The sequence below is a fragment of the Heterodontus francisci genome, chromosome 7, assembly GCF_036365525.1.
Source record: "Heterodontus francisci isolate sHetFra1 chromosome 7, sHetFra1.hap1, whole genome shotgun sequence".
Lineage (NCBI taxonomy): Eukaryota > Metazoa > Chordata > Chondrichthyes > Heterodontiformes > Heterodontidae > Heterodontus > Heterodontus francisci.
Window position 1 is genome coordinate 77712357 of NC_090377.1, and position 24756 is coordinate 77737112.

The following is a 24756-nucleotide window of genomic DNA, read 5'->3' on the forward strand; positions in this document are numbered from 1 at the left end:
CACCCTCTGCACTGAATTCTCTCTTGCACCATATTCCTGACTTTAGCACTCTATTTACGAAGCACTCTGTTCCCGAAGCACTCTGTTCCCTGATCACTCTGTGTGGTAGCAAACATTGTCTACTGATAGAGAGCTTATGACTCGCATCCTAGTTACAATTGCTAAATCAGCTTCCTGCTACAGTAATTAACACGTATTTTGGGAAATCAGTGCCCTTTAGTCCTGTTGGTGGAAACTATTTCTCCCTATCCTGTCCCTCATCATTTTAAATATCTCAGTTAAATCCCCCTTATCCTTCTCTGCTCTAAGGAATACAATCCCATCTTTTTCCTGTCTTTCCACATAACCGTTATCCCTTCTAGTATTCCAGCAAATCCCCTTTTGTCAAGGGCTTGACAGCCAAATTCAAAATTGCACATAATACTCCAGCTGAGGTTTAATCTGTGATTTATAAATGTTTGCCATAACCTCCTTGCTTTTGTATTCTGTGCCCCTGTTTATGAAGACAAGGATTTTGTGTGCTTTATCAGCTTATCCAGCCACCTTCAAAAATTTGTGTGTGAATCCTCAAGTCACTCTGTTCTTGCACCCCATTTAAAATTGTACCATTCTGACTCGCTATCTATTTCCTCTTGAGTAGTTGTCTCTGTGCTGGTGCTTGCATAGGTAAGATGGTCTGAAAGAATTAGTGATGAAGCGGCAGCAGTGTGGGTAGGACATGCCATTAGATTTCGATCTGTAAGGTGCTTTACAGAAATGAACGCTGAGCCAAAGATACTGGGAGGGGTGACTAAATGTTTGGTCAAAGAGACGAGTTTCAAGGAGGATCTTAATGAAGAAAAAGGAGGTAGAGAGGCAGGGGGTTTAGAAAGTGAATTCCAGTTTGTAGGGTATAGATTTCTGAAGGCACAGCCACCACACTGTTGAAAGAGTGTACTGTAATATCCTACTGAATACATTCCAACCATTGATGTTTCACACTGGTGGTAACCCACCAGTGTCAGCATTTTCTGATGGAAATCCACTTTCAACTGTGTCACCCAGAATTTTATGACAGCTTGATTATGTACATGCGCAGAGTTTAATGTAGTTGTGAAGGCCCAAGCAGTGGTACACAAAGGTGATAGGCAAATCATCCCAGAATGCCCCCAAACTTTTTCTGCTCATGCACAGATTGCCAAGCACTTCCGTAAATGCCATGGGTTTCCCTCTGGTTTGACCCTGCATTTGGCGATTTGTAGAGGTTAGTTGCATTTTTACTTCTGTATCAAAATTGGTTTTTTTTGAGGCACAAGGGAAATGGTGAAAGAGTAATCAGCCATTCAAACAAAACAAACAAGCCAAGTCTGGCTTGTCAAGTCTTTAAGAAAGTCAGCCACACACAGACTATTTGTCTCCAATGCTTCTACAGCCAGCATAGACAACTTAGGCTGCCTCCTCAGTTCAGATCAGAGAGCTTTGCACTCCGTAGAAGAAGAGACTGTGCATCCAGGAAAGGTCTTGGCTGACATGAGCTTTTTTCACATAGGACTTCCTCTTCTTGCATCCAAAATAAGTGTTTTAAATAGAAATACTTTTTAAAAATTCATTCCTGGGGTGTGGCTGTCGCTGGTTAGGCCAACATTTATTGCCCATCCCTAATTGCCCTTAAGAAGGTGGTGGTGAGTTGCCGTCTTCAACCGCTGCAGTCCATGTGAGGTAGATACACCTACAATGCTGTTAGGAAGGAAGTTCCAGGATTTTGACCCAGCGACAGTGAAGGAACAGTGATATAGTTCCAAGTCAGGATGTTGTGTGGCTTGGAGGGGAACTTGCAGGTGGTTTAGTTTAGAGTTACAGCACTGAAACAGGTTCTTCGGCCCACCGAGTCTGTGCCGACCATCAAACACCCATTTATACTAATCCTACACTAATCCCATATCCCTTCCACATCCCCACCTGTCCCTATATTTCCCTACCACCTACCTATATTAGGGGCAATTTATAATGGCCAATTCACCTATCAACCTGCAAGTCTTTGGCATGTGGGAGGAAACCGGAGCACCCGGAGGAAACCCACGCAGACACAGGGAGAACTTGCAAACTCCACACAGGCAGTACCCAGAATTGAACCCGGGTCGCTGGAGCTGTGAGGCTGCGGTGCTAACCACTGCGCCACTGTGCCGCCCTACTGTCGTGTTCCCATGCATCTGTTGCCCTTGTCCTTCTAGGTGGTAGAGGTTGCGGGTTTGGAAGGTGCTGTCGAAGGAGCCTTGGTGGGGTTGCTGCAGTGCATCTTGTAGATGGTACACACTGCTGCTACTATGCAGAAGTTATCACAGAGAAATAAACTAGTTAGCTCAACCAGTCTGCATTGGTGTTTACCCAACATGTGAGCAATTAATATTAATTACATTTATCCACCTTTCCTTATCCTTGCATCCTCCACCTATCCAATCTAATCTTGAATGTTGACATAGGGTATAAATTTGTCAGGGCTGTTTTACGGGCATGGGCACGAAGTTGATGACACGACAGCAATGTGTGCCTGAAACTGAAGGCCCGAGGCCAACCCAAATTTGTTTATTTAGAAGGCTGAGCTGTCTGACATGTGACACTGGCAGCTTGCTCTTCTGCCAATACTGCACACAATACAGTAACTGAGGTCTTGGGCTGAATTTTACACCACCCCAGTGGGTCGGATAGTGGCGTGGGAACGGATGGGAACAGCATAAAATTGAGCGGGAGGCTCCGAGCGGCCTTCCCAGTCCATTCCTGCCTGCGGCCAACTTTACGGTAGGCTGGGGCGGGGAGGAATGGCCCGCCTGCCTGAGGCCAATCAAGGCCCTTAAGTGGCCACTTAACGGCCACTTAAATGCCCTCGCCTGCCTGCACGGTTATTTTACCCGTGGCAAGCAGGCGTGCTGGGGACATGAAAGGCCAGCCAGCGATAGCTGCCGGCCTTTCCACATGCCGGGGGGTGGTGGTGGTGCCATGGCAGTCGGGCACAGGGTGCCCAACTGAGGGCAGCCCCTGTCTTCCAATCCACCCTGGGACCCAAGATTTCCTCCCCCCAAAAAGACCACCAGGGCACGACTGATCCCCCGGGTGAGGAATGCCCAACTTACCTTCACACCTGGCTCCACGTTGTTGGCTGGGCTGCAGTCCTAGCAGTGGCCACCGCTCCCGGTGGCGCTGCTGGGACTAAGAGCTGCCAGCCTGTTGATTGGTCGGCAGCTCACTGAGGCGGGACCTCCTCCCTCAAGCAGATGGAAGTCCCGCCTCGGGACAATTAAAGCCTGGGGACCCGTAAAATGCGGGACGGATCCCTGGGCTAGGCGGAAGCGACTTTTACGTCGGTGGCGCATTCCTGTCTGCCTAAGGTAAAATACAGCCCCTTGTATCATCATCATCATCAGTTGACTACTGCCAAAGCTCCTCTGATGGTCCTCCACTTGAAAGCAGGCACTTAAACTCTAATATTTTGTTTTGAATTGTCTAAGGGTATCTTTTTTGTTAGCTTAGTATGCACTGTAGCTGAGGCATGGCTTACAGGTTGTGTATGCCATTAGATAATTCAAGGATCAGCTCATCTTCCTGTTAATGCATTTCTTCCATCAGGAGTTCCATTATCCTTCACCTGAAGCTGTTGGCACTTTTTGTAGGTGGCCAGCTTACTTAACTGTCACTCAGCACCCTGACCAGTCACAGATGGTACCATCTAATATCACTATGATAGCAGGTTTTAACACATGACTCAACCAGAAATTTTTTTTGTTGGCTCATCATTACCTGTTGGCTTTTATATTCTATATATTTCATGATAAAAACCTAAAACAAAACTAGAATCCCATTAGCTTTTTTTGTACAGACTTTTCAACCTGAGGTTCTGCCTTTAATGGCCAGTGAACCTCTTCCTACAAATTACTCTGCTGTTCTACAGCATAGAACCTAATGCATTACCTCACACTTAGACATGAATTTCCTCTTGCAATTTTTTTAGTCCATTCCTTTATCATTATCCCCTTTGGTCTTCTAAATAATTGTCTCTACCTTCCATTATGGTATCATTGCAAATTTCAACTCCATTTTTTCTGAGCCTGTGTCCAAAACATTGACATACGCAATGAACATAAGTGTCCTGATGAACTTTTTGGGGCACCGCTACCCATATTCAACCACTCCTAATGACTGTTTTTTACTCTCTTTCTCCTGTTTTCTAACTAGTTTTAATTCAGTTTGCTATCGTCCCCTAATTCCATACATCTTAATCTTCTCTGGTAATCTCCTTTGTGGTACCTTGTCAAAAGTTTTCCTAAAGTCCATGTACACAACATCCACTTTATTTCCCCATCTACCATGTCTATTATCTCCCAAAAGAATTTGATGAGGTTTGTTGAGCATGATATTTTCCTTTCGAAAACTGTGTTGATTGCTTCTATTTTCTCTTTACCTAGGTACAAAGTAATTTCTTAGAAACTCAAAGTTTTCCCTACCACAGATGTTTGATAACTGGACTGTATTTACCTGAATTAACTGTATCTCCAGTTTTAAAGATGAGTACTACATTTACCACTTTCCAGTCCTCTAATACACATCCATACTCAATAGAGCCCTGAAATAAGGCCCAGATTTTCCTGCAAAAGCGGGATTGGCAATGTACACTGTAAACTGTGCCATCTAGTGCACCGATCTCACCATTGCTAATGTGTTGCAAATTTTGCTGGTTTTCTAATTGGAATATGCCACTGGGAGCATGGCAGGCAATATGTCACTCAACGCTACCTTATATTCAGCATCTAGAGCCATGGGAGGGTGCCAGTGAATGGAAGTCCTAACTTCTTAAATGCCTCCCTTTTCGACTTCTGAAATTTCTGTCAGTTTCATGACTGTGTGTGACCTATGAGTTCTGGCCACTACCAAGTCGCCACATAATAAATGATTAATTTAAGAATAAAATAATTATTGACCTTTATTTCTATGCATAGTGAGGAGATAAAATGATCTAAACAAGCTAACTGTGAATTTTTAACTTACTAAATAAGTTCTGATGATTTTTGCTCTGAGTTGGACTAAAGATTACAAATCTTTATGGACAACAGACATTTACATAATGAAATGCTGACTTTCCTCTGAGTAACTGGGCTTGAAATGTTTTTGAGGCATATGTGAAACAATTTACTTATAACTGAAACAAGTGATTATTAAGCACACTAGATTCATAAGAAAATATATGTTGTGTTAGTGGCTTCACTGAGGTTGACCCTTTGGAGAAAACAGAAGTGGCCATTTAAATTCTGAAAATAATGCCAGAAATTGAAAGGACTCCAGACATATGGTGTGGTAATATTCAAATTGGAAATCCCAGGTGCAGGAAGTGGATATTCTAAGATCCTAGTTTAATCTTTGCAATAGTAATCTATTTTTAACAACTGGGAGTTTAAACCTGATCTTGGTGCAATAAATCATGCGGCTGCCAGGGCACTTAGACCATATTTTTAAGTCTTAAGTGGCATTGGTGTTGAAAACTGGCTTAAATGCAGGAAATTTGCAATCAGCATTGATTTTACTGGGGCGGGGCTCTGATAATGACCTGTTTGCACCGAGCTTAATGCCAGAGCGGCACAAAAATCACAGGAAAATAATGGCGTAAGTCACTTACTCCATAATTTCCACTTTCTTTTGCACCATTCTAGGGTGCCTAGAATGTAGATGTACCATTATAATGGCACAAGTTGCTGGGGAAATGTGGGCTATAATTTCTTGGTACTTGGCAATTTCCTGCGTTATGCCCCTCGGGATCCTACTATCACTCGTCTCACTCTCAGCACTTCAGGATTTACTTATCCTTCTCTTTATTAAAGACCAATGCAAAGTACTTATTAAATATCTGCACCATTTTCTGATTGTCATCTGAAAAATTGACAGTGCTTTCCTCTCGGGAGTCCTGCCTTATTTTAACCGTTCTCTTTTTACTGATTTGCTTCACTATACAGAGCTTGATTTAGTTCGTAATTGTGATTTAATTCTTTTATTTCCTCACATCTTCAAATTATTATCACTCCTGACAGTTTATAAGGGAGAATAACCAGGACAAAGCAGCCTGCTTGATTGGCACCCCATCTACAAACATTCACTCCCTCCACCACCGACGCACAGTGGCAGCAGTGTGTACCATCTACAAGATGCACTGCAGCAATGCACCGTCTCCTTAGACAGCACCTTCCTAGCCTGCGATCTCTACCAACTAGAAGGACAAGGGCAGCAAATACATGGGAACATGTAAGTTCCCCTCCAAGTCACACACCATCCTGACTTGGAACTATATTGCCTTTCCTTCACTGTCGCTGGGTTAAAATCCTGGAACTCCCTTCCTAACAGCACTGTGGGTATACCTACCCCACATGGACTGCAGCGGTTCTAGAAGGCAGCTCATCACCACCTTCTCGAGGGCAATTAGGGATGGGCAATAAATGCTGGCCTGGCCAGTGACGCCCACATCCCATGAATGAATTAAAAAAAACTTTTTTCCTTTTCTTTTCCTCTTCATATTAATGCTGATATCTCATTGTTATCTGGTTCCACAGGCTCTGGTTATTTTCTAGGACCGCTCTCAAGTGGCTATTATTGGTACATGCCGACAATCAGCATTTCACTGTTTCCTAAGATCTGTCTGCAGATCATTCTGATGGAAATTAGTGCTTTCACTGCCTTTCTCGCCCTTGTCCAAGAATGCCCTGAAATCTTGCATGTCTAGAGTATCACTGTAATTAGGGGTCTTAAGGTGCTTAGAGGCACAGAGCAAGGCTAGAATACTTAATGAGTACTTTGTATAGGTGTTTACAAAGGAAGAAGAATCTGACAAAATATTAATAGAAGCAGTTAGAGTAGAAGCAATGGATAGGGTAAGAACTGAGTGGGAGGAGGTACTGGCAAGGCTGGCTTTGCTTAGGGTAGATAAGTCACCTGGTCCAGATGGCTTGTATCCCAGGTTGCTAAAGGAAGTAGGGGTGGAGATGGCAGAAGGGCTTCCCATAATCTTCCAATCTTTCCTAGATATGGGGGAGATGCGAGAGGATTGGAGAGCGGCAAATGTGTTACCCTTATTCAAGAAACGGTGTAAGGACAGTCCTAGCAACTACAGGCCAGTTAGTTTAACAGCAGTGGTGGGTAAAGTTTTAGAAACAATAATCAGGTTTGAGTTAAAGATAGCCAGCACTGATTTGGAAAAAGCCGATAATGCTTGACTATTCTAATTGAATTTTTTGATGTAGTAACAGAGAAGGTTGATGAAGGGAATGTGGTGAACGTTGTTTATATGGATTTTAAGAAAACGTTTGATAAAGTAGCACATAAAAAGCTGGTTAACAAAATTGAGGCTTATGGAATAGAAGGGTTAATGTCCAGTTGGATAAAAAATTGGCTTAAGCACAGAAAACAGAGAGTTGTGGTAAATGGTTGTTTTGCAGACTGGAGGATGGTAGACACTGGTGTTCCCCAAGGGTCAGTACTAGGACCACTGCATTTTTTGCTAGATCTATATGACTTGGATCTTGGAATACAGAGTAGAATTGCAAAATTTGTTGATGCTACCAAACTTGGAGGTGTGGCAAACAGTGACGATTGTGCAAACCACCTGCAACAGGACATAGATGGGCTAGCAGAATGGGCAGACAAGTAGCAGATGGAATTTAATACAGACAAGTGTGAGGTGATGCATTTTGGCAGAAGGGGTATGGTGAGGCAATGTAGACTTAATGGCGCAGTTCTAAAGAGTGTTACAGGAACCGAGGGACCTCTGGATGCATGTGCATCAATCTTTGAAGGTGGCAGGACGTATCGAGAGAGTGATTAGCAAAGCATATGGGATCTTGGGCTCCATAAATCGAGGCACGGAGTACAAAGGAAGGGAAATTATACTGAGCCTTTATGAAGCTGTGCTTAGGCCCCAACGAGAGTATTGCGTTCAGTTCTGGTTGCTATACTTCAGGAAGGATGTGAGGGTCCTGGAGAGGGTGCAGAGGAGATTTACCAGAATGGATCCAGGGATGGAGGTTTTTAGTTGCAAGTTAGGTTGGAAAAGCTGGGGTGGTTCTCCCTGGAGTGAAGGAGATTGAGGGGAGATTTGATAGCGGTGTTCAAGACTACGACAGGCTTAGATCAATTAGACAAGGGAAAACTGTTCCCATTAATTGCTGGTACAAGGACTCGAGGACACCGATTGAAGGTTTGGGGAAATATGAGGAAGAACCTTCTTAGGCAGCGAGTGGTAATGACCTGGAACTTACTGCCCACTAGGATGGTAGAAGTGGAGACAGTCAATGATTTCAAAAGGAAATTGGATGGACACTTGAAGGAAATAAACTTGCAGGGCTATGGGAATTCAGTGGGGGAGTGCGACTGACTGGATTGCGCCACACAGAGCTGGCATGGACTCGCTGGGCCGATTGACCTCTGTCTATGCTGTAAATGACTCTGACTCTAAGGTGGTTCTTCATTTTGTCTGGAACAGATGTTAGAAGCCTACCAATCAGAAAAATTAGATAGTATTTTGCTTTTGTGAGCAATGTGTACAGGTAGTAACTTTAAATGGGAATACTGCATTTTAGTATGTCATATTTGCAGGTATTGGGTTTCAGAAACATACTGAATTTTGGAACATTAAGAAAAATTCAGTTACCATGTAGCAGTGACCTTGGTTGCAGGAGTTTATTTGGGGCTGTTTTTCATTTATACATTGTTTTTTGAGTTGTCAGCTGTTTTGGGGTCACATCTACCATTTTGATGCTGCTCATCAACTTTTCTGAATTTTGTGAATAGGAATGTATACAGCAATGCCTCCTCAATTCTATTTTTAAACTGACTCCCAATTCTACACTTACTCGTAATTAATGACACCTTAACCACTGGTAGCATTGTTTACCTTCCCCTTTAGGCTAGTGTGTCAGAAAAGGAAAGCTTATATCTGACGCCAAGAACTTTTTAAAAATTCATTCATGGGATATGGGGGTCGCTGGCTGGGCCAGCATTTATTGCCCATCTGTAATTGCCCTTGAGAAGGTGGTGGTGAGCTGCCTTCTTGAACCGCTGCAGTCCATGTGAGGTAGGGGTATAACCACAGTGCTGCTAGGATGGGAGTTCCAGGATTTTGAACCAGCGACAGTGAAGGAACGGCGATATAGTTCCAAGTCAGGATGGTGTGTGACTTGGAGGGGAACTTGCAGGTGGTGGTGTTCCCATGCATTTGCTGCCTTTGTCCTTCTAGTTGGTAGAGGTCACAGGTTTGGAAGGTGCAGTCTAAGGAGCCTTGGTGCGTTGCTGCAGTGCATCTTGGAGATGGTACACACTGCTGCCACTGTGCATCGGTGGTGGAGGAAGTGAATGGTGCCCCATCCACAAACAATCAAGTGGGCTGCTTTGTCCTGGATGGTGTTGAGTTTCTTGAGTGTTGTTGAAGCTGCACCCATCCAGGCAAGTGGAGAGTATTCCATCACACTCCTGACTTGTGCCTTGTAGATGGTGGACAGGCTTTGGGGAGTCAGGAGATGAGTTACTCACTGCGGGATTCCTAGCCTCTGACCTGCTGTTGTAGTCACAGTATTTATATGGCTACTCCAGTTCAGTTTCTGGTCAATGGTAGCACCTCGGATGTTGGTAGTGGGGGATTCAGCGATGGTAATGCCATTGAATGTTAAGGGAGATGGTTAGATTCTCTCTTGTTGGAGATGGTCATTGCCTGGCACATGTGTGGCGTGAATGTTACTTGCCACTTATCAGCCCAAGCCTGGATATTGTCCAGGTCTTGCTGCATTTCTACACGGACTGCTTCAGTATTTGAGGAGTGGTGAATGGTGCTGAATATTGTGCAATCATCAGCGAACATCCCCACTTCTGACCTTATGATTGAAGGAAGGTCATTTATGAAGCAGCTGAAGATGGTTGGACCTAGGACACTACCCTGAAGAACTCCTGCAGTGATGTCCTGGAGCTCAGATGATTGGCCTGCAACAACCACAGCCATCTTCCTTTGCGTTAGGTATGACTCCAATCTGCAGAGAGTTTTCCCGCTGATTCCCATTGACTCCAGTTTTGCTAGGGCTCCTTGATGCCATACCCAGTCAAATGCTGCCTTAATGCCAAGGGCAGTCATTCTCACCTCACCTCTTGAGTTCAGCTCTTTTGTCCATGTTTGAACCACGGCTGTAATGAGGTCAGGCGTTGAGTGGCCCTGGCGGAACCCAAACTGAGCGTCACTGAGCAGGTTATTGCTAAGCAAGTGCTGCTTCATGGCGCTGTTGATGACACCTTCCATCACTTTACTGATGATTGAAAACAGATTGATGGGGCGGTAATTGGCCGGGTTGGAATTGTCCTGCCTTTTGTGTACAGGACATACTTGGGCAATTTTCCACATTGCTGAGTAGATGCCAGTGTTGTAGCTGTACTGGAACTGCTTGGCTAGGGGCGCGGCAAGTTCTGGAGCATAGGTCTTCAGTACTATTGTCGGAATATTGTCAGGGCGCGTAGCCTTTGCTCAATACTACAGAATGCTGAGAGGAGTATAGAAAGGGGTGAAATCAAATAGAAAATTAAGAAACCTAAGAGGGCATGAAAGAATATTGGCAAGCAAAACCAAAGTGAACCCAAAGATGTTTTATCACTATATTAAGAGTAAGAGGATAACTAAGGAAAGAGTAGGGCCCATAAAAGACCAAAAAGGTAACCTATGTGTCGGGGTGGAAGTTGTTGGTATTGTTCTTAATGAATACTTTGCATCTGTCTTCACAAAAGAGAGGGACGATGCAGATATTGTAGTTAAGGAAGAGGGGTGTGAAGTTTTGGATGTGATCAACATGGGGAGAGAGGACGTATTAATGGGATTAGCATCCTTGAAAGTTGATAAATCACCAGGGCTGGATGAAATGTACCCGAGGCTGTTAAAAGAATCAAGAGAGAAAATAGCAGAAGGTCTTACCATCATTTTCCAATCCTCACTGGATACTGTTGTGGTGCCGGAGGATTGGAGGACTGCTGACATTGTACCTCTGTTTAAAAAGGGAACGAGGGGTAGACTGAATAATTACAAGCCAGTCAGTCTAACCTCAGTAGTGGGCAAATTATTGGAATCTATTCTGAGAGACAGGATAAACTGCCATTTAGAAAGGCACAGATCAATCAAGGATAGTCAGCATGGCTTTGTTAAGGGAAGATCTTGTCTGACCAACTTGATCAAATTTTTTTGAAGAAGTAACGAGGAAGATAGATGAGGGTAGTGCAGTTGATGTAGTCTACATGGATTTTAGCAAGGCTTTTGACTAGGCAGCCTGGTTTAAAAAAAAAAATCCCATGGGATCCAGGGAAATGTAGCAAGGTGGTTACGAAATTCGCTCAGTGGCAGGAAGCAAAGGGCAATTGTTGGGTGTTTTTGCGACTGGAGGGCTGTTTCCTGTGGTGTTCTGCAGGGCTCAGTACTGAGTCCCCTGCTTTTTTGGTATATATTAATGATTTGGACGTAAATGTGGGGGGCATGATCAAGAGGTTCGCAGACGACACAAAGATTGGCCATGAGGTAGATGGCGAGGAGGATAGCTGTAGGCTGCACGAAGGTATTGAGGGTCTGGTCAGATGGGCAGAAAAGTGGCAAATGGAATTCAACCCGGAGAAGTGTGATGTGATGCATTTGGGGAGGTCAAACAAGGCAAAGGAACACTCGATTAATGGGAAAATACTGAGAGGTGTAGAGGAAGTGAGGGACCTTGGAGTAAATGTCCAAAGATCCCTGAAGGTAGCAGGACAGGTCGATAAAGTGGTTACGAAGGCATATTGAATCCTTTCCTTTATTAGCCGAGGTATAGAATATAAGTGCAGGGATGTTCTGCTGGAACTGTATAAATCATTGGTTAGGGCCACAACTTGAGTATTGTGTGCAGTTCTGGTCACCTCATTACAGAAAGGATGTAATTGCACTTGAGAGGGTACAGAGGAGATTTACGAAGATGTTGCGGGGGCTGGAAAAATGCAGCAATGAGGAAAGATTGGATAGGCTGGGGTTGTTCTCCTTGGAACAGAGAAGGCTAAGGGGAGATCTGATTGAAATGTACAAAACTTTGAGGGGTCTGCTATTTACCATGGCAGAGAGGTCAGTGACTAGGGGGCATAGATTTAAAGAGATTGGTAGAAAGATTAGAGGGGAGATGAGGAAAAGTTATTTCACCCAGAGGGTGGTGGGGGTCTGGAATTCACTGCCTGAAAGGGCAGTTGAGGCAGAAACCCTCAGCTCATTCAACAGGAACCTGGATATGCCTCAAGTGTTGTAATCTGCACGGCTCCAGTCCAAATGCTGGAAGGTGGGATTAGAATGGATTGATCGTTTTTCGGCCAGCATAGACATGATGGGCCAAGTGGCCTCTTTCTGTGCCTTAAACTTTCTATGATTCAATGATTCATTGCTGATATTTAGTTTCAAATGACCAGTAGTGACAAATTTTATAAATTATAAAGCCTAATATAGATTATAGGATCATACCTGGCACTTTCTGGATACATGGCAAACAAGAAGACGACCGAAGCCCTTCTCACCAATTTGTGTTCTTCACGAGTGGGATTTTCCATTGCCACAGTGACCAGATGGACTCAGAAAGGTGAACTTGGAATCATTACTCATCTCCTGCCCCCAAAAAATTGTTCACAGCATTAGAGTTGTACAGTAGTGGGTTTGACTAAATATACAAAGTGTACAATCTTGCAGTGCCAAGTAAGCCCAAAAGCAAATATATTTTTAAAATGGCAAGCAAATAATCAAATGAAGTGTCCTCAGTACCTTGCTCTACGGCAGCGAGGCCTGGACAACGTATGCCAACCAAGAGCGACGTCTCAATTCATTCCATCTTCGCTGCCTTCGGAGAATACTTGGCATCAGGTGGCAGGACTATATCTCCAACACAGAAGTCCTTGAAGCGGCCAACATCCCCAGCTTATACACACTACTGAGTCAGCGGCGCTTGAGATGGCTTGGCCATGTGAGCCGCATGGAAGATGGCAGGATCCCCAAAGACACATTGTACAGCGAGCTCGCCACTGGTATCAGACCCACCGGCCGTCCATGTCTCCGTTATAAAGACGTCTGTAAACGCGACATGAAATCGTGTGACATTGATCACAAGTCGTGGGAGTCAGTTGCCAGCATTCGCCAGAGCTGGCGGGCAGCCATAAAGACAGGGCTAAATTGTGGCGAGTCGAAGAGACTTAGTAGTTGGCAGGAAAAAAGACAGAGGCGCAAGGGGAGAGCCAACTGCGCAACAGCCCCAACAAACAAATTTCTCTGCAGCACCTGTGGAAGAGCCTGTCACTCCAGAATTGGCCTTTATAGCCACTCCAGGCGCTGCTTCACAAACCACTGACCACCTCCAGGCGCGTATCCATTGTCTCTCGAGATAAGGAGGCCCAAAAGAAAGAAAGACAATCTTGCAGTGCCAAGTAAGCCCAAAAGCAAATATATTTTAAAAATGGCAAGCAAATAATCAAATGAAGTGTTCTTTTTCCCAGAGAACATATTTGTGGTAGTATTATATATTTTGAAATTGAGCTTGTTTGCTTACAATTTGTGTTTCCCTGTGGTTCTTCTCATGACATTTTGATGGCTTTTTGAGTGATATTCTTAGCTATAATCTATTCAAGGCTATTATTTTTGACAACTGTGTTTCCATTTCCACTATAAAATTATTGTAATAACCCCAGCGATCTTGTTTTGCATTAGGCAAAGCTCCCTTCATACATGTGGGTAATCATGTTGTATCAGAACTTGGCCCTATAGTGCAGTTTGCAAAAGCCAAGGTAAGAATAATTACAGCTATCAGAATACTTTGTTATTGCCACTATAAATGCCATTTCATCTGTCAATTTTAGGCAAGTGTGTTGATTCAGCAATTTGTAAAAAAAAATGAATGGATAAAATTGCTTACATGTATTGCCATATTTAATGAAATATTTTATATTTATAATTTTTCAATGTAACCTATGTGTGAGACTGTCCCATAATAAAATAATTTCTAAATTAATTGGGCATGAATAACTTTTGGCACTTCTAATCCTCCAGCTTTATGTTCAATTTAATTTAATATTGGAGTTTATGTTCAAAGGATAATTTTGTGAACCAAGATTTTATCTTTTTCCTAAAATAATAATTCAGTGCAATCTACAGGTGTTAGAACTATTTTGAATTTCATTTTTTTCACAACCCTTTATGGTTGGTAATGTGATCGTTTAAAAGGAAATGAATTCTGACTGTGCAGTATTGGTGATTATCACTTGATTGCATTATGAGTTTATCTACTGTTTGCACTTGCATCTGCATAATCTGTTGCTTTAGGGTCACTCACTCAGTGATGGACTGGATGAAATTCAGAAGGCTGAGATGAAAGCCTACACAGAATTGGTGAATAATATGCTGTTGACAGCAGAGGTATGTCAGATCAAAAGGTTATTATATTATTCTTGTTTTCTTAATATTGTAGGGCAATAACAAACAGCCCAGTTGGTCTTTTCTGTTTCAATGATTAATGATTACAACTAAAGCTGTCATGTTTTATGTATTTTCGCAATTTGCAGTTATATGTGTGATTAGTTCTTGACTAACTTTTGGCAGTATGTTTTATCTTGTAGCTTTACATACAGTGGTGTGATGACAGCACTTCAGCAAAGGTGAGAAATCCGTCCACATTTACAACAATTAAAATTTAATGAAATGGGCTTTTAATTTGCACATCAACATTGATGGTGTTCATTTTAATACCACAACAATCATTGCATGCTTTTATCCCACTTCAGAAGCAGCTGCTTTTACAAATATCCTAATGTAGGGTAACTTTATGCAATATTCTGATTATCCATGGATACATTTTGTCAGGATCAAGGAGTGCAAAGTTGCAGCATCTCAATAATCATTTACTATGAATAACAATTTAGAAAGTGATTATAAGCCCAAAGTGTCTCGTAATATTTACAAGCAAGTATTTGTTAAATTTAACAAGAAACTCTAAAGCCTTTACTTATATGATACTATCACATGTTTGCACCTTAGTGCAATAAGCTTTTATTAACATTATTCCCAAAGCTTTAAGGCTGGCATGTAATTAGGAATGTAGAATTTACACTGGAATATAAAATATAAATGATAAATTAGAGACTGTTGTTATGACACGACCGCTCAAGACGAAGTCCCCAATCAAAATATATGATTCTGATCGTGGTGGAAGCAAAGCAGTGTCAGTTCAGTCCCGTCACTCCACAGATTGCCTAACATATCACTTTAAACTTTCCAAATTAAAGAAAACTACTGCAGAATTGTACTATCTATTAACCCCCGAATGAGTCGAATCAAACCAGGTGTCTTCAGATCCACGAATTAACTTGTTTATTAGAAAAAACTAAATTCTTAAACATTACTAAGATAAAAACATTTAAAATAGAAAACATTAGTGTCCTTGCAGATTTACACTTCCCAATGAACAATCCTCTGATTAAAGTCCACTAGCCTCTCTCTCTTCCAGCGATGACCACAGCAGATCAACAACATGCAACCACTTTCAATAGAATCAATCTGGCTTTAGAATTTTGAGGGATGAACAATAGTCACAGTTTAAATTCTTTCTTCAGTTTAAATTAACAGAGATCTCTGTTCAGTTCATGCTGGCCCAGCTGTCTGTGTCTGTTAGATCAGTGTGTCTCAAATAAAAAGCCAGTATAAAAGGCAATCACAACATTGTATATCGATCCTCATTCTCTGAGTGGCTGTATCCAAGGCAACCATGAAACTGGTTGGTTATCTCTCTCTCTCGGCAACCCAAATGTACCTTCTCGGTAACTCCTGAGGCTTGCTTGTTCTTAAAGCAGTACTAATCCTTTGCTGTCTTAAAGACACACTACATATTTCCCCCCAAAAAAGGGATCCTAACACTGTAACACTGGGGAGAAAGAATGAGATAAGTCAAGAGTGGTCTGGTTGAGTTGCTGCTACCTTATTTTTTAGAAGTAGATTTCGAGACGATCACAATATTGGTCAATTTTATTATTTCTTTTAAATGGTGTACCACTCCAATTAAAGGATCAACTGCAGCTTCAAACTATTTTATCGATTGTGTAAAATTAAAAACCTTTAATGGACCAAACCTTTTGGTGTTTTAAGATATCTCGTTCTAGATATGGCTCACCATATCCTTGGCCTCTAAATCATATATTGGCCTATCAGAAGCAATGGGAAGTAAGGCGCAAGATGAAGGCAATTGGATGGGCTGGAAAAACTCTTAAACAGGTCAGTTGTTAATATTTTTCCAGTGTTGCCATTGGTATATTTAGAACTTGTTTTCCAACTCTAACCCAAAGTTGATTATAATACAAAAGTTTGTATTGTATGAAACTATTTGCTATTTTAAAATAAATTCTAAGCAAGATAGAAATTATATTTTTGAAGATGTGCTTTTTTATTTAAAATCATAGGTTTACCCAGAATTCACATGCTGGAATTCCATTCCTAAACGCTCCATATCTCCACCTCCCTCTCATCCTTTAAAACCCACCTCTTTGACAAAGCATTTGGTGACCTCTCTTAATACCTCTTCTTTGGCTCGGCATCTATTTTTGATTGATTATGCCTCTGTGAGAGTTTTGGGAAATGTTTTTATCATAAAAATTCTGTATAAATACAAGTTGTTGTCCATACACTTACAAAATCTGTATTTGTAACACAAGTGGACATAGGAAATGAAAATACTAGACTAAATGATTAAATTAATCACAACTCAGAACAACATTGTGACTGATGTATATTCACTTCTATACGATGACTGTTAATTCCCATAAATACACTATTCAATCAAAATTCAGAAGAGTTTCACATTGGGAAACACTGCCCAAGAAAGTGACAATATCTCAATGAACAAAAATACACTTAAGCAAATTGAACACTACAATTTAAACTCACTCATGCTTTTCGACTTTATAAAGTGTATAGTAATAAACTGCTCCTGCACTTTGATTAAACGCTATAGCCTGTGGCCCTGGTAGCTAATCTACTGTGAAGCTGTTTATTGCCTTGCATACTTCTTCTGACAATTTATTACTTAAACCTGTAACATGATCCACACAATATTCATCACTGTACAGTTTCAACACAATATCCTCTGACTTGTGCTCTATTGATTTAACAATTTACTTTAGCTTTTATTTGGTTTGTTAGTTGTTGCTGAACAGTGAGAGGGCATTTAAGTATTCCCTCGATCTTCCAGTTCCGCCCTTAATTAGTTCAGTACCATTCATGGAGAATGTATGTCATCATTTGTTTTCTTTAAATATGAAATACCATACTAATTTTCTAGTTACTTGGGTGCCTCATCAGTCTGAACTGCCACCCACCCCAATTTAGTATATGTAATTTTGACATACAGTACCTTGCTCTACGGCAGCGAGGCCTGGACAACGTATGCCAGCCAAGAGCGACGTCTCAATTCATTCCATCTTCGCTGCCTTCGGAGAATACTTGGCATCAGGTGGCAGGACTATATCTCCAACACAGAAGTCCTTGAAGCGGCCAACACCCCCAGCTTATACACACTACTGAGTCAGCGGCGCTTGAGATGGCTTGGCCATGTGAGCCGCATGGAAGATGGCAGGATCCCCAAAGACACATTGTACAGCGAGCTCGCCACTGGTATCAGACCCACAGGCCGTCCATGTCTGCAAACGCGACATGAAATCGTGTGACATTGATCACAAGTCGTGGGAGTCAGTTGCCAGCATTCGCCAGAGCTGGCGGGCAGCCATAAAGACAGGGCTAAATTGTGGCGAGTCGAAGAGACTTAGTAATTGGCAGGAAAAAAGACAGAGGCGCAAGGGGAGAGCCAACTTTGCAACAGCCCCGACAAACAAATTTCTCTGCAGCACCTGTGGAAGAGCCTGTCACTCCAGAATTGGCCTTTATAGCCACTCCAGGCGCTGCTTCACGGGCCACTGACCACCTCCAGGCGCGTATCCATTGTGTCTCGAGATAAGGAGGCCCAAAAGAGAAAAGAGAATTTTGACTAGTTTACGTTGAGTTTCTGAATACAATTTGTAGATGTGGATTAAAAACTTGGGGGGTGGGGGAGGAGTGATCACAAATTGGGGGATGTCATGCTGAAAGTTTATGATGCATGACTCAAACTGCACCTGTAGTACTGTGTTTCGTTTTGGTCACCAAGATACAGAAGAAACATTTAAATTTCTGAAACTGATGCGGTGCACACCCATGAGCATTGATTCTTTCTCATAGAAAATTGACTTGAGGAAAAACTGAGCCTTCCTTGAAAATCTGAGAGGCAATCTTGTTACAGTATGTATGGCAGTAAAGTAAATGGAAAAAGTAAATCAAGAAAACTTTTTCAAGTTAAACTGATAGAACAAGAGGTTCAGTTGATAGGCTTACTTATGACTGCTCTCAATCCTTGGTGTTGGTTTTTGATCAATGGTAGCACATTCGCCTCTGATTCAGAAGGCCATGGATCCACAGACTTGAACACATAATCTAAGCTGATGCATCAGTGCAGTACTGTACTGTACTGTCAGAAGTACTGTCTTTTAGATGGGATGTTATATCAAAGCCCCTTCTCCCCTCTCGGGTGAACATGAAATATACCATGGCATAATTTGGAAAAACAGTAGGTGAGTTGTCTCGGTTTCCCGGCCAATATTTATCTCTCAACCAACATCACTAAAACAAATTATTCGGTCCTTTCTCTCGTTGCTGTTTTTGGAATCTTGCTTTGCACAAATTGGCTACTGTGTTTCCTTATATTGCAGCAATGGCTATGCTTCAAAAGCACTTCATTAGTTGTAAAGCACTTTGGGATGTCCTGAGGTTGTGAACTGTGCTTACACAAATGTAAGGTATTAGAAATAAATTTTTCATGCACAGAGTGGTTGACATCTGGGGAAAACCTTACCATCATTTAAGAAACAGTAGGATTCTATGATGGAGGATTGTAGGCTTTCTAAACGGATGAGCTAAGATGCTTTCTCATCCATATTTAGCTTGTAAACTTGTGACATTGAAAGGGATTTTATGTTTAGCATAGTATATTGTTGAAAGTGAGTGATTGGTTCGAGGTGACTTCAGTGAGAGCACAGTTTAAACTGTTCAAGGTTAGTGCCTAGTTCTTAAATTGAAATCAAACATTTCGCACCCACTTCACTATTATTGTATTAGATTCTGTTTGGCTCACAGTTAATGCCTAGTATTATTGCAGACCTCCAGATGTCGGGGGTCGTGGCAAGGCGGGGGCTGGAAAATGCCTCCAGGAGAGGCCCTCCTTGGGTCTGGACGCTGGGAATGCCTGGCCTGATATTGCTGGCGATGGCAAGGCCTCGTGGCAGACCCCCTCTTTCTCCCCCCCCCCCCCCCCAACGCTGCTCAGTAATGGGAGCCCAATTTAAATATGTAAGTAAATGAATAAACTATCTTTATGCTTCCGCCGTCTCTCCCAGTGCGATATTTGTGCCGGTGGCTGGCACTCCCACGCCTTCGGATCCCCATTTGGAGATCCGAGGCAGAACACTGGCGGGTGGGAGAGCAGTTAAATTTCTCTGCGTGGGTGGGAGCAGGGTCACAGTCATCTCATTGGTGTAGGGGAAAGAGTAAAGTGTAAAGTTAAAATAAAAGCAAAATACTGCAGATGCTGGAAATCTGAAGTAAAAACAAGAAATGCTGGAAGTACTGAGCAGGTCTGGCAACATCTGTGGAGTGAGAAGCAGAGTTAACGTTTCAGGTCAGTGACTCTTCATCAGAACTGGCAAAGGTTAGAAATGTAACAGGTTTTAAGCAAACAAAGCGAGGTGGGGCAAGAGATAAAAAAAAAGTGAAGGTGTTTTTTAGGACAGGGTCACAGAGAATAACTAACCAGAAGGTCATGGAGCAAAGGCAAATGGTATGTTAATGGTGTGTTGAAAGACAAAGCATTAGTGCAGAGAGGGTGTTAATGGACACAAAAATGAACAGCCCTAGCCCAAAGCACAAGCATGAAAAAAACAGTGGCAGGCACATGCTAAGAAAAATGAAAGATGAAACAACCTAAAATAAAATAAAAATTTAAAAAAAACTGAAAATAAAAAGGGCCCGACATGCTCTGAAATTATTGAACTCTATGTTCAGTCCAGCAGGCTGCAGCGTGCCAGATCGGTAAATGAGATGCTGTTCCTCGAGCTTGCGTTGATGTTCACTGGAACACTGCAGCAAGCTCAGGACAAATATGTGGGCATGAGAGCAAGGGGACGTGTTGAAATGGCAAGCAACCGGAAGCTCGGGGTCATGCTTTCAGACTGAGCGGAGGTGTTCCACATGCGGTCACCCAATCTGCGTTTGGTCTCCCCAATGTAGAGGAGACCACGTTGTGAGCAGCCAATACAGTATACTAAATTGAAAAAAGTACAAGTAAATCGCTGCTTCACCTGAAAGGAATGTTTGGGGCCTTGGATAGTGAGGAGAGAGGAGGTAAAAGTGCAGGTATTACACATCCTGCGATTGCATGGCAAGGTGCTGGGGGAAGGGGATGAGGTGTTGAGGGTAATGGAGGACTGGAGCAGGGATTGCTGATCTTGGCCAATTCTGATGAAGACTCACTGACCTGAAACATTAACACTGCTTCTCTCTCCACAGATGCTACCAGGTCTGCTAAAGTGCAAAGTTAATGCACTGGGGGGGCGGTGTCAGGAACAGGCCATTCGGCCTTCCAAGCCTGCGCCGATCATGATGTCTGTCTAAACTAAAACCTTCTGCACTTCCGGAGTCTGTATCCCTCTATTCCCATACTACTCATGTATTTGTCAAGATGGCTCTTAAACATCACTATCGTACCTGCTTCCACCACCTCCCCCGGCAGCAAGTTCCAGGCACTCACCACTCTCTGTGTAGAAAAACTTGTCTCACACATCCCCTCTAAACTTTGCCCCTTGCACCTTAAACCTATGTCCCCTAGTAACTGATTCTTCCACCCTGGGAAAAAGCTTCTGACTATCCACTCTGTCCACGCCACTCATAACTTTGTAAACCTCTATCATGTCGCCCCTCCACCTCCGTTGTTCCAGTGAAATCAATCCGAGTTTATCCAACCTCTCCTCATAGCTAATGCCCTCCAGACCAGGCAACATCCTGGTAAACCTCTTCTGTACCCTCTCCAAAGCCTCCACATCCTTCTGGTAGTGTGGCGACCAGAATTGTATGCAATATTCCAAGTGTGGCCTAACTAAGGTTCTGTACAGCTGCAGCATGACTTGCCTTCTTGACTACCTTATCCACCTGCATTGCCACTTTCAGTGATCTGTGGACCTGTACGCCTAGATCTCTCTGCCTGTCAATACTCCTAAGGGTTCTGCCATTTACTGTATACAAGCTAAGTGTTTTGGGGGGGGAGAGGGTAGGTAATCAAATCTATGGTTATTGGGGGGTGGTGGGAGAGAGGCAAGAACAATTTATTTTTTTTAATCAATATCTCATTAAAAATTTAATTTGAAATGTAGGGTTCGAAGCCCTTTAAAAATGGTGGCAACATCTTCGCAAAGGTAGCTGACGCCATTGCTGGCGACGGACAGCCTGCCCCCACCCCACGTCATCGGGGTGGGCAATCCACCCTGGCTGTTTAAATGAGCTGCCGTGTTTAATATTGCGGGCCACCACACAGGCAGGCCACCATTGTTTTTGGCGGTGTGAGTATAAATACCAGCCTGGTCTCTCTCACTTGCCTGTATTGTCTTTGTTGTTTTCCTGATAGAATTAGTTTTCGTGTCTCAGCAAGTCCAGCGGGTTTGTTTTAGAAAAACTTAGGTTTGCTCAAGAGAATTTGTTTTCAGTCTGGTTCATTTTGTTGCAGGACATAATGGAGAAATTGGCCAAGCTTTTGTGCTGTGAGTTCATTTAAAAAGGTTTCCCTACATTTCCCCCCTCAAGTGTACAGTGTGATGTAACACTCGTTTCTTTTCCATCACTGGTGGTCTTGATATTGTTATATCTTAGCTGTAGTAATGTTTGTTCCAAATTGGTTAATGTCCTTTTAAGCTTTGCTAAAGCTTCCTGGCAGGGTTGGAATGTTAAGAGCAAATTTAATAACATATTGAGCAAGTTGAATCTAAGCGCATTATTGACAAGTACTAAGGTAGCAACATTCATCGAGCATATTGCTTAGCTACTTCTACCCTATTATGGACTATTAAGCACCTACAATCAATTATAGCCGAACTGAGTCATGTATTTGTTCTTTTAACTCATTAACAGTATTCTAACAGATACATTTTCTAGTTAAGTGCTTATTCTAAGAGGCAGCTCGTGAAAATACTTGAGAAAGCAATATCCTTACTAACTTCTCATAATCAACCCCTTACTAACCTAGCTCTTGCTAACAAGTGTATAGATTGGCACTTCTCACCTGTATGGTCACCTCACTCAGTGATATTCCTTATCTTTTTGCAGAAGTACTGCTAATTCTAAATATTAGCACATAAATACATACAATTCAGGTAACAGATTATGATACAGGCAAAGAAAATCATAATACACTGTACAGAAAGCTACAGTTTACCATATCCTCAAATCTTGAACTTAAAAGATTCTCCAGCCATTTACTCCTATCCATTTTGTGGATAGTTCTTACTAAGCATTATTCTCCCTAGCCCGTAATTGTCCCAGTCCAAATTTTGTAACTTTTACTTAATTTTACTCCTTCTGACGGTAACCAATATGTTTAATTCTATCCTGATTGTTTTAAAGTCAGTTTCTCTATGGAGTATGTGTCAATGCCTTGCTGATTTATAATGTCTCACTCTATTGGCTGCATTAACCATTTCATATTTTGCTGTTGTCAAGTAACTGAGCATGTCTGAGACCCATTCTTCAGTGCAAGTTCACCATGCATTTCTGCATGTTAGTTGCTTCACATGTAACAAATCACATCTGCACCCTCATACCGGTATCCCAATATCATGCCACACATGCCATCCATTACAAGCCATTCGTGGACTTTCAAGTAACTGAGCACATCTGAAGTCTGAGCTTATCTCCCCCTGCCTGGTCCCAATGTTTCGGGTAGTGGTGGCTAGACTATCAAATGCAGCTCTCAAAAAGTTCACAGGCAAAGATACAAACATCTTCAAAAGAAAGCTATCAATTTACTGGTCTCATGTACACTTTCCTGACTTTCACTAGAATGTTCTGGATTGTTTTTAAAAATATAAATAAATGCTGGAGGCCCTTCCGCCTCTTTCCCCCCTCACCACCCCCCCCCCCCCCCAAAATGTTTGTTTTTTGGGCCTGTATCCTATATCACCAAAATGAACTTTATTCCCAACCCGAACTCTCTCTTTCCCCCCCACCCCCACCCACCTCGTAACATTTGCCCTTTTCAACCCCTTCCCACCATCCCCTCAATACTCAATCCCCTCAGCCAATGCAAAGTATTTTCCCTGCCCCACCCCCCGATGGAGTTCCGAAGGCACAGAAGCTATGGCCGATGGCCGGAATATCAGCTTGGGACGGCCGCCGGGACAAGATAAGTTAATTGTCATCTTTTAAATTTAATTTTAATATTTAAATGAAGACCCTGCTGCCAACAACAAAATACGGCAGGGTCTTCTCGGCATTGGAGGTCATGGCGGGCCTCTGCCGGAAGAATGTTCCTGCCCCACCACGACACCCGACGCCGGAGGGCTCATAAAATTCAGCCCTTGATGTGTGAAGATAAATTCTTAAAAACTGCTAGGTCTCTTGTTGCAGTATTGGTACTCCTGTGGCCCTAAAACTATTGTCACCTATTTTTTTTTTTAAAAAGCACAAAGAATCCATTGTGGCTTTCCCCAAGTGCCCAATGAGTTAATATGTTAATATGTCCAATCATATCAGTCAATTTAGAAACTAAAAATTTAATAATGCCCAATATGTAAATTTACACTCAGCAATACAAAAGTTGCGTGGTGAATTTTTTAAAAAGCTGTCAGCAGAAGGGGTTAATTCTGTGCTTGTTTGCAAGGAGGTGGAGGAAACTTCTCACGTGCATGCAGTTCCGTCAGCTTACGTATTTTTTTTTAATCATTCCATTGAAAAAGAACCAAATGCCATTTTAAACAGATTTTTTCCAATTCTTTTGTTTTTTTTTCAATTTTGCTCAAGTTTTATCCTTGGGGATTAGGAATGACAGAAATCATCAGCAACATCATCAACTTCGAAGGAAAACATTTTCATCACAGAAGGCAGCATTTTAGATTAAACGCCAATTGTTTTCCAAATTTTAACATTTTTGTGAGAGGTTTCCAACCCATGATCCCCTCAAATATTCCAAATTTCAATTAATTTCCCTCGCCACCTGTCGCAGAGCCAGTCTAGCAGCTATGTCCTTTAGGACTCGGCCAGCTCAGTCAGTAGTGGTGCTACCGAGCCACTCTTGATGATGGACATTGAAATTCCCCCACCCAGAGTGCATTCTGCACCCTTGCACCTTCAGTGCTTCCTCCAAATGGTGTTCAACATGGAGGAGTACTGATTCATCAGCTGGGGGTTAGGTTTCCTTGCCCATGTTTGACCTGATGCCATGAGACTTCATGGGGTCAGAGTTGATGTTGAGGACTTCCAGGGCAACTCTCTCCGACTGTATACCACTGTGCTGTCATCTCTGGTGGGTCTGTCCTGCCAGTGGGACAGGACATACCCGGGGAATGGTGATGGCGGTGTCTGGGACATTGCCTGTAAGGTATGATTCGGTGAGTATG

At 42.6% G+C, this 24756-nt stretch overlaps 1 protein-coding gene across 1 annotated transcript in view; it reads left to right on the top strand.

Moving 5' to 3' along the window:
* Positions 1 to 24756, top strand: part of mtx2 (metaxin 2) — a 105305-nt gene that overhangs the window by 65259 nt on the left and 15290 nt on the right. The window contains exons 5-8 of the mRNA XM_068035488.1: positions 13736 to 13812; positions 14348 to 14440; positions 14641 to 14679; positions 16163 to 16288. Of these exons, the coding sequence (XP_067891589.1) occupies positions 13736 to 13812; positions 14348 to 14440; positions 14641 to 14679; positions 16163 to 16288 (335 nt within the window). The remainder of the gene's footprint in view (positions 1 to 13735; positions 13813 to 14347; positions 14441 to 14640; positions 14680 to 16162; positions 16289 to 24756) is intronic.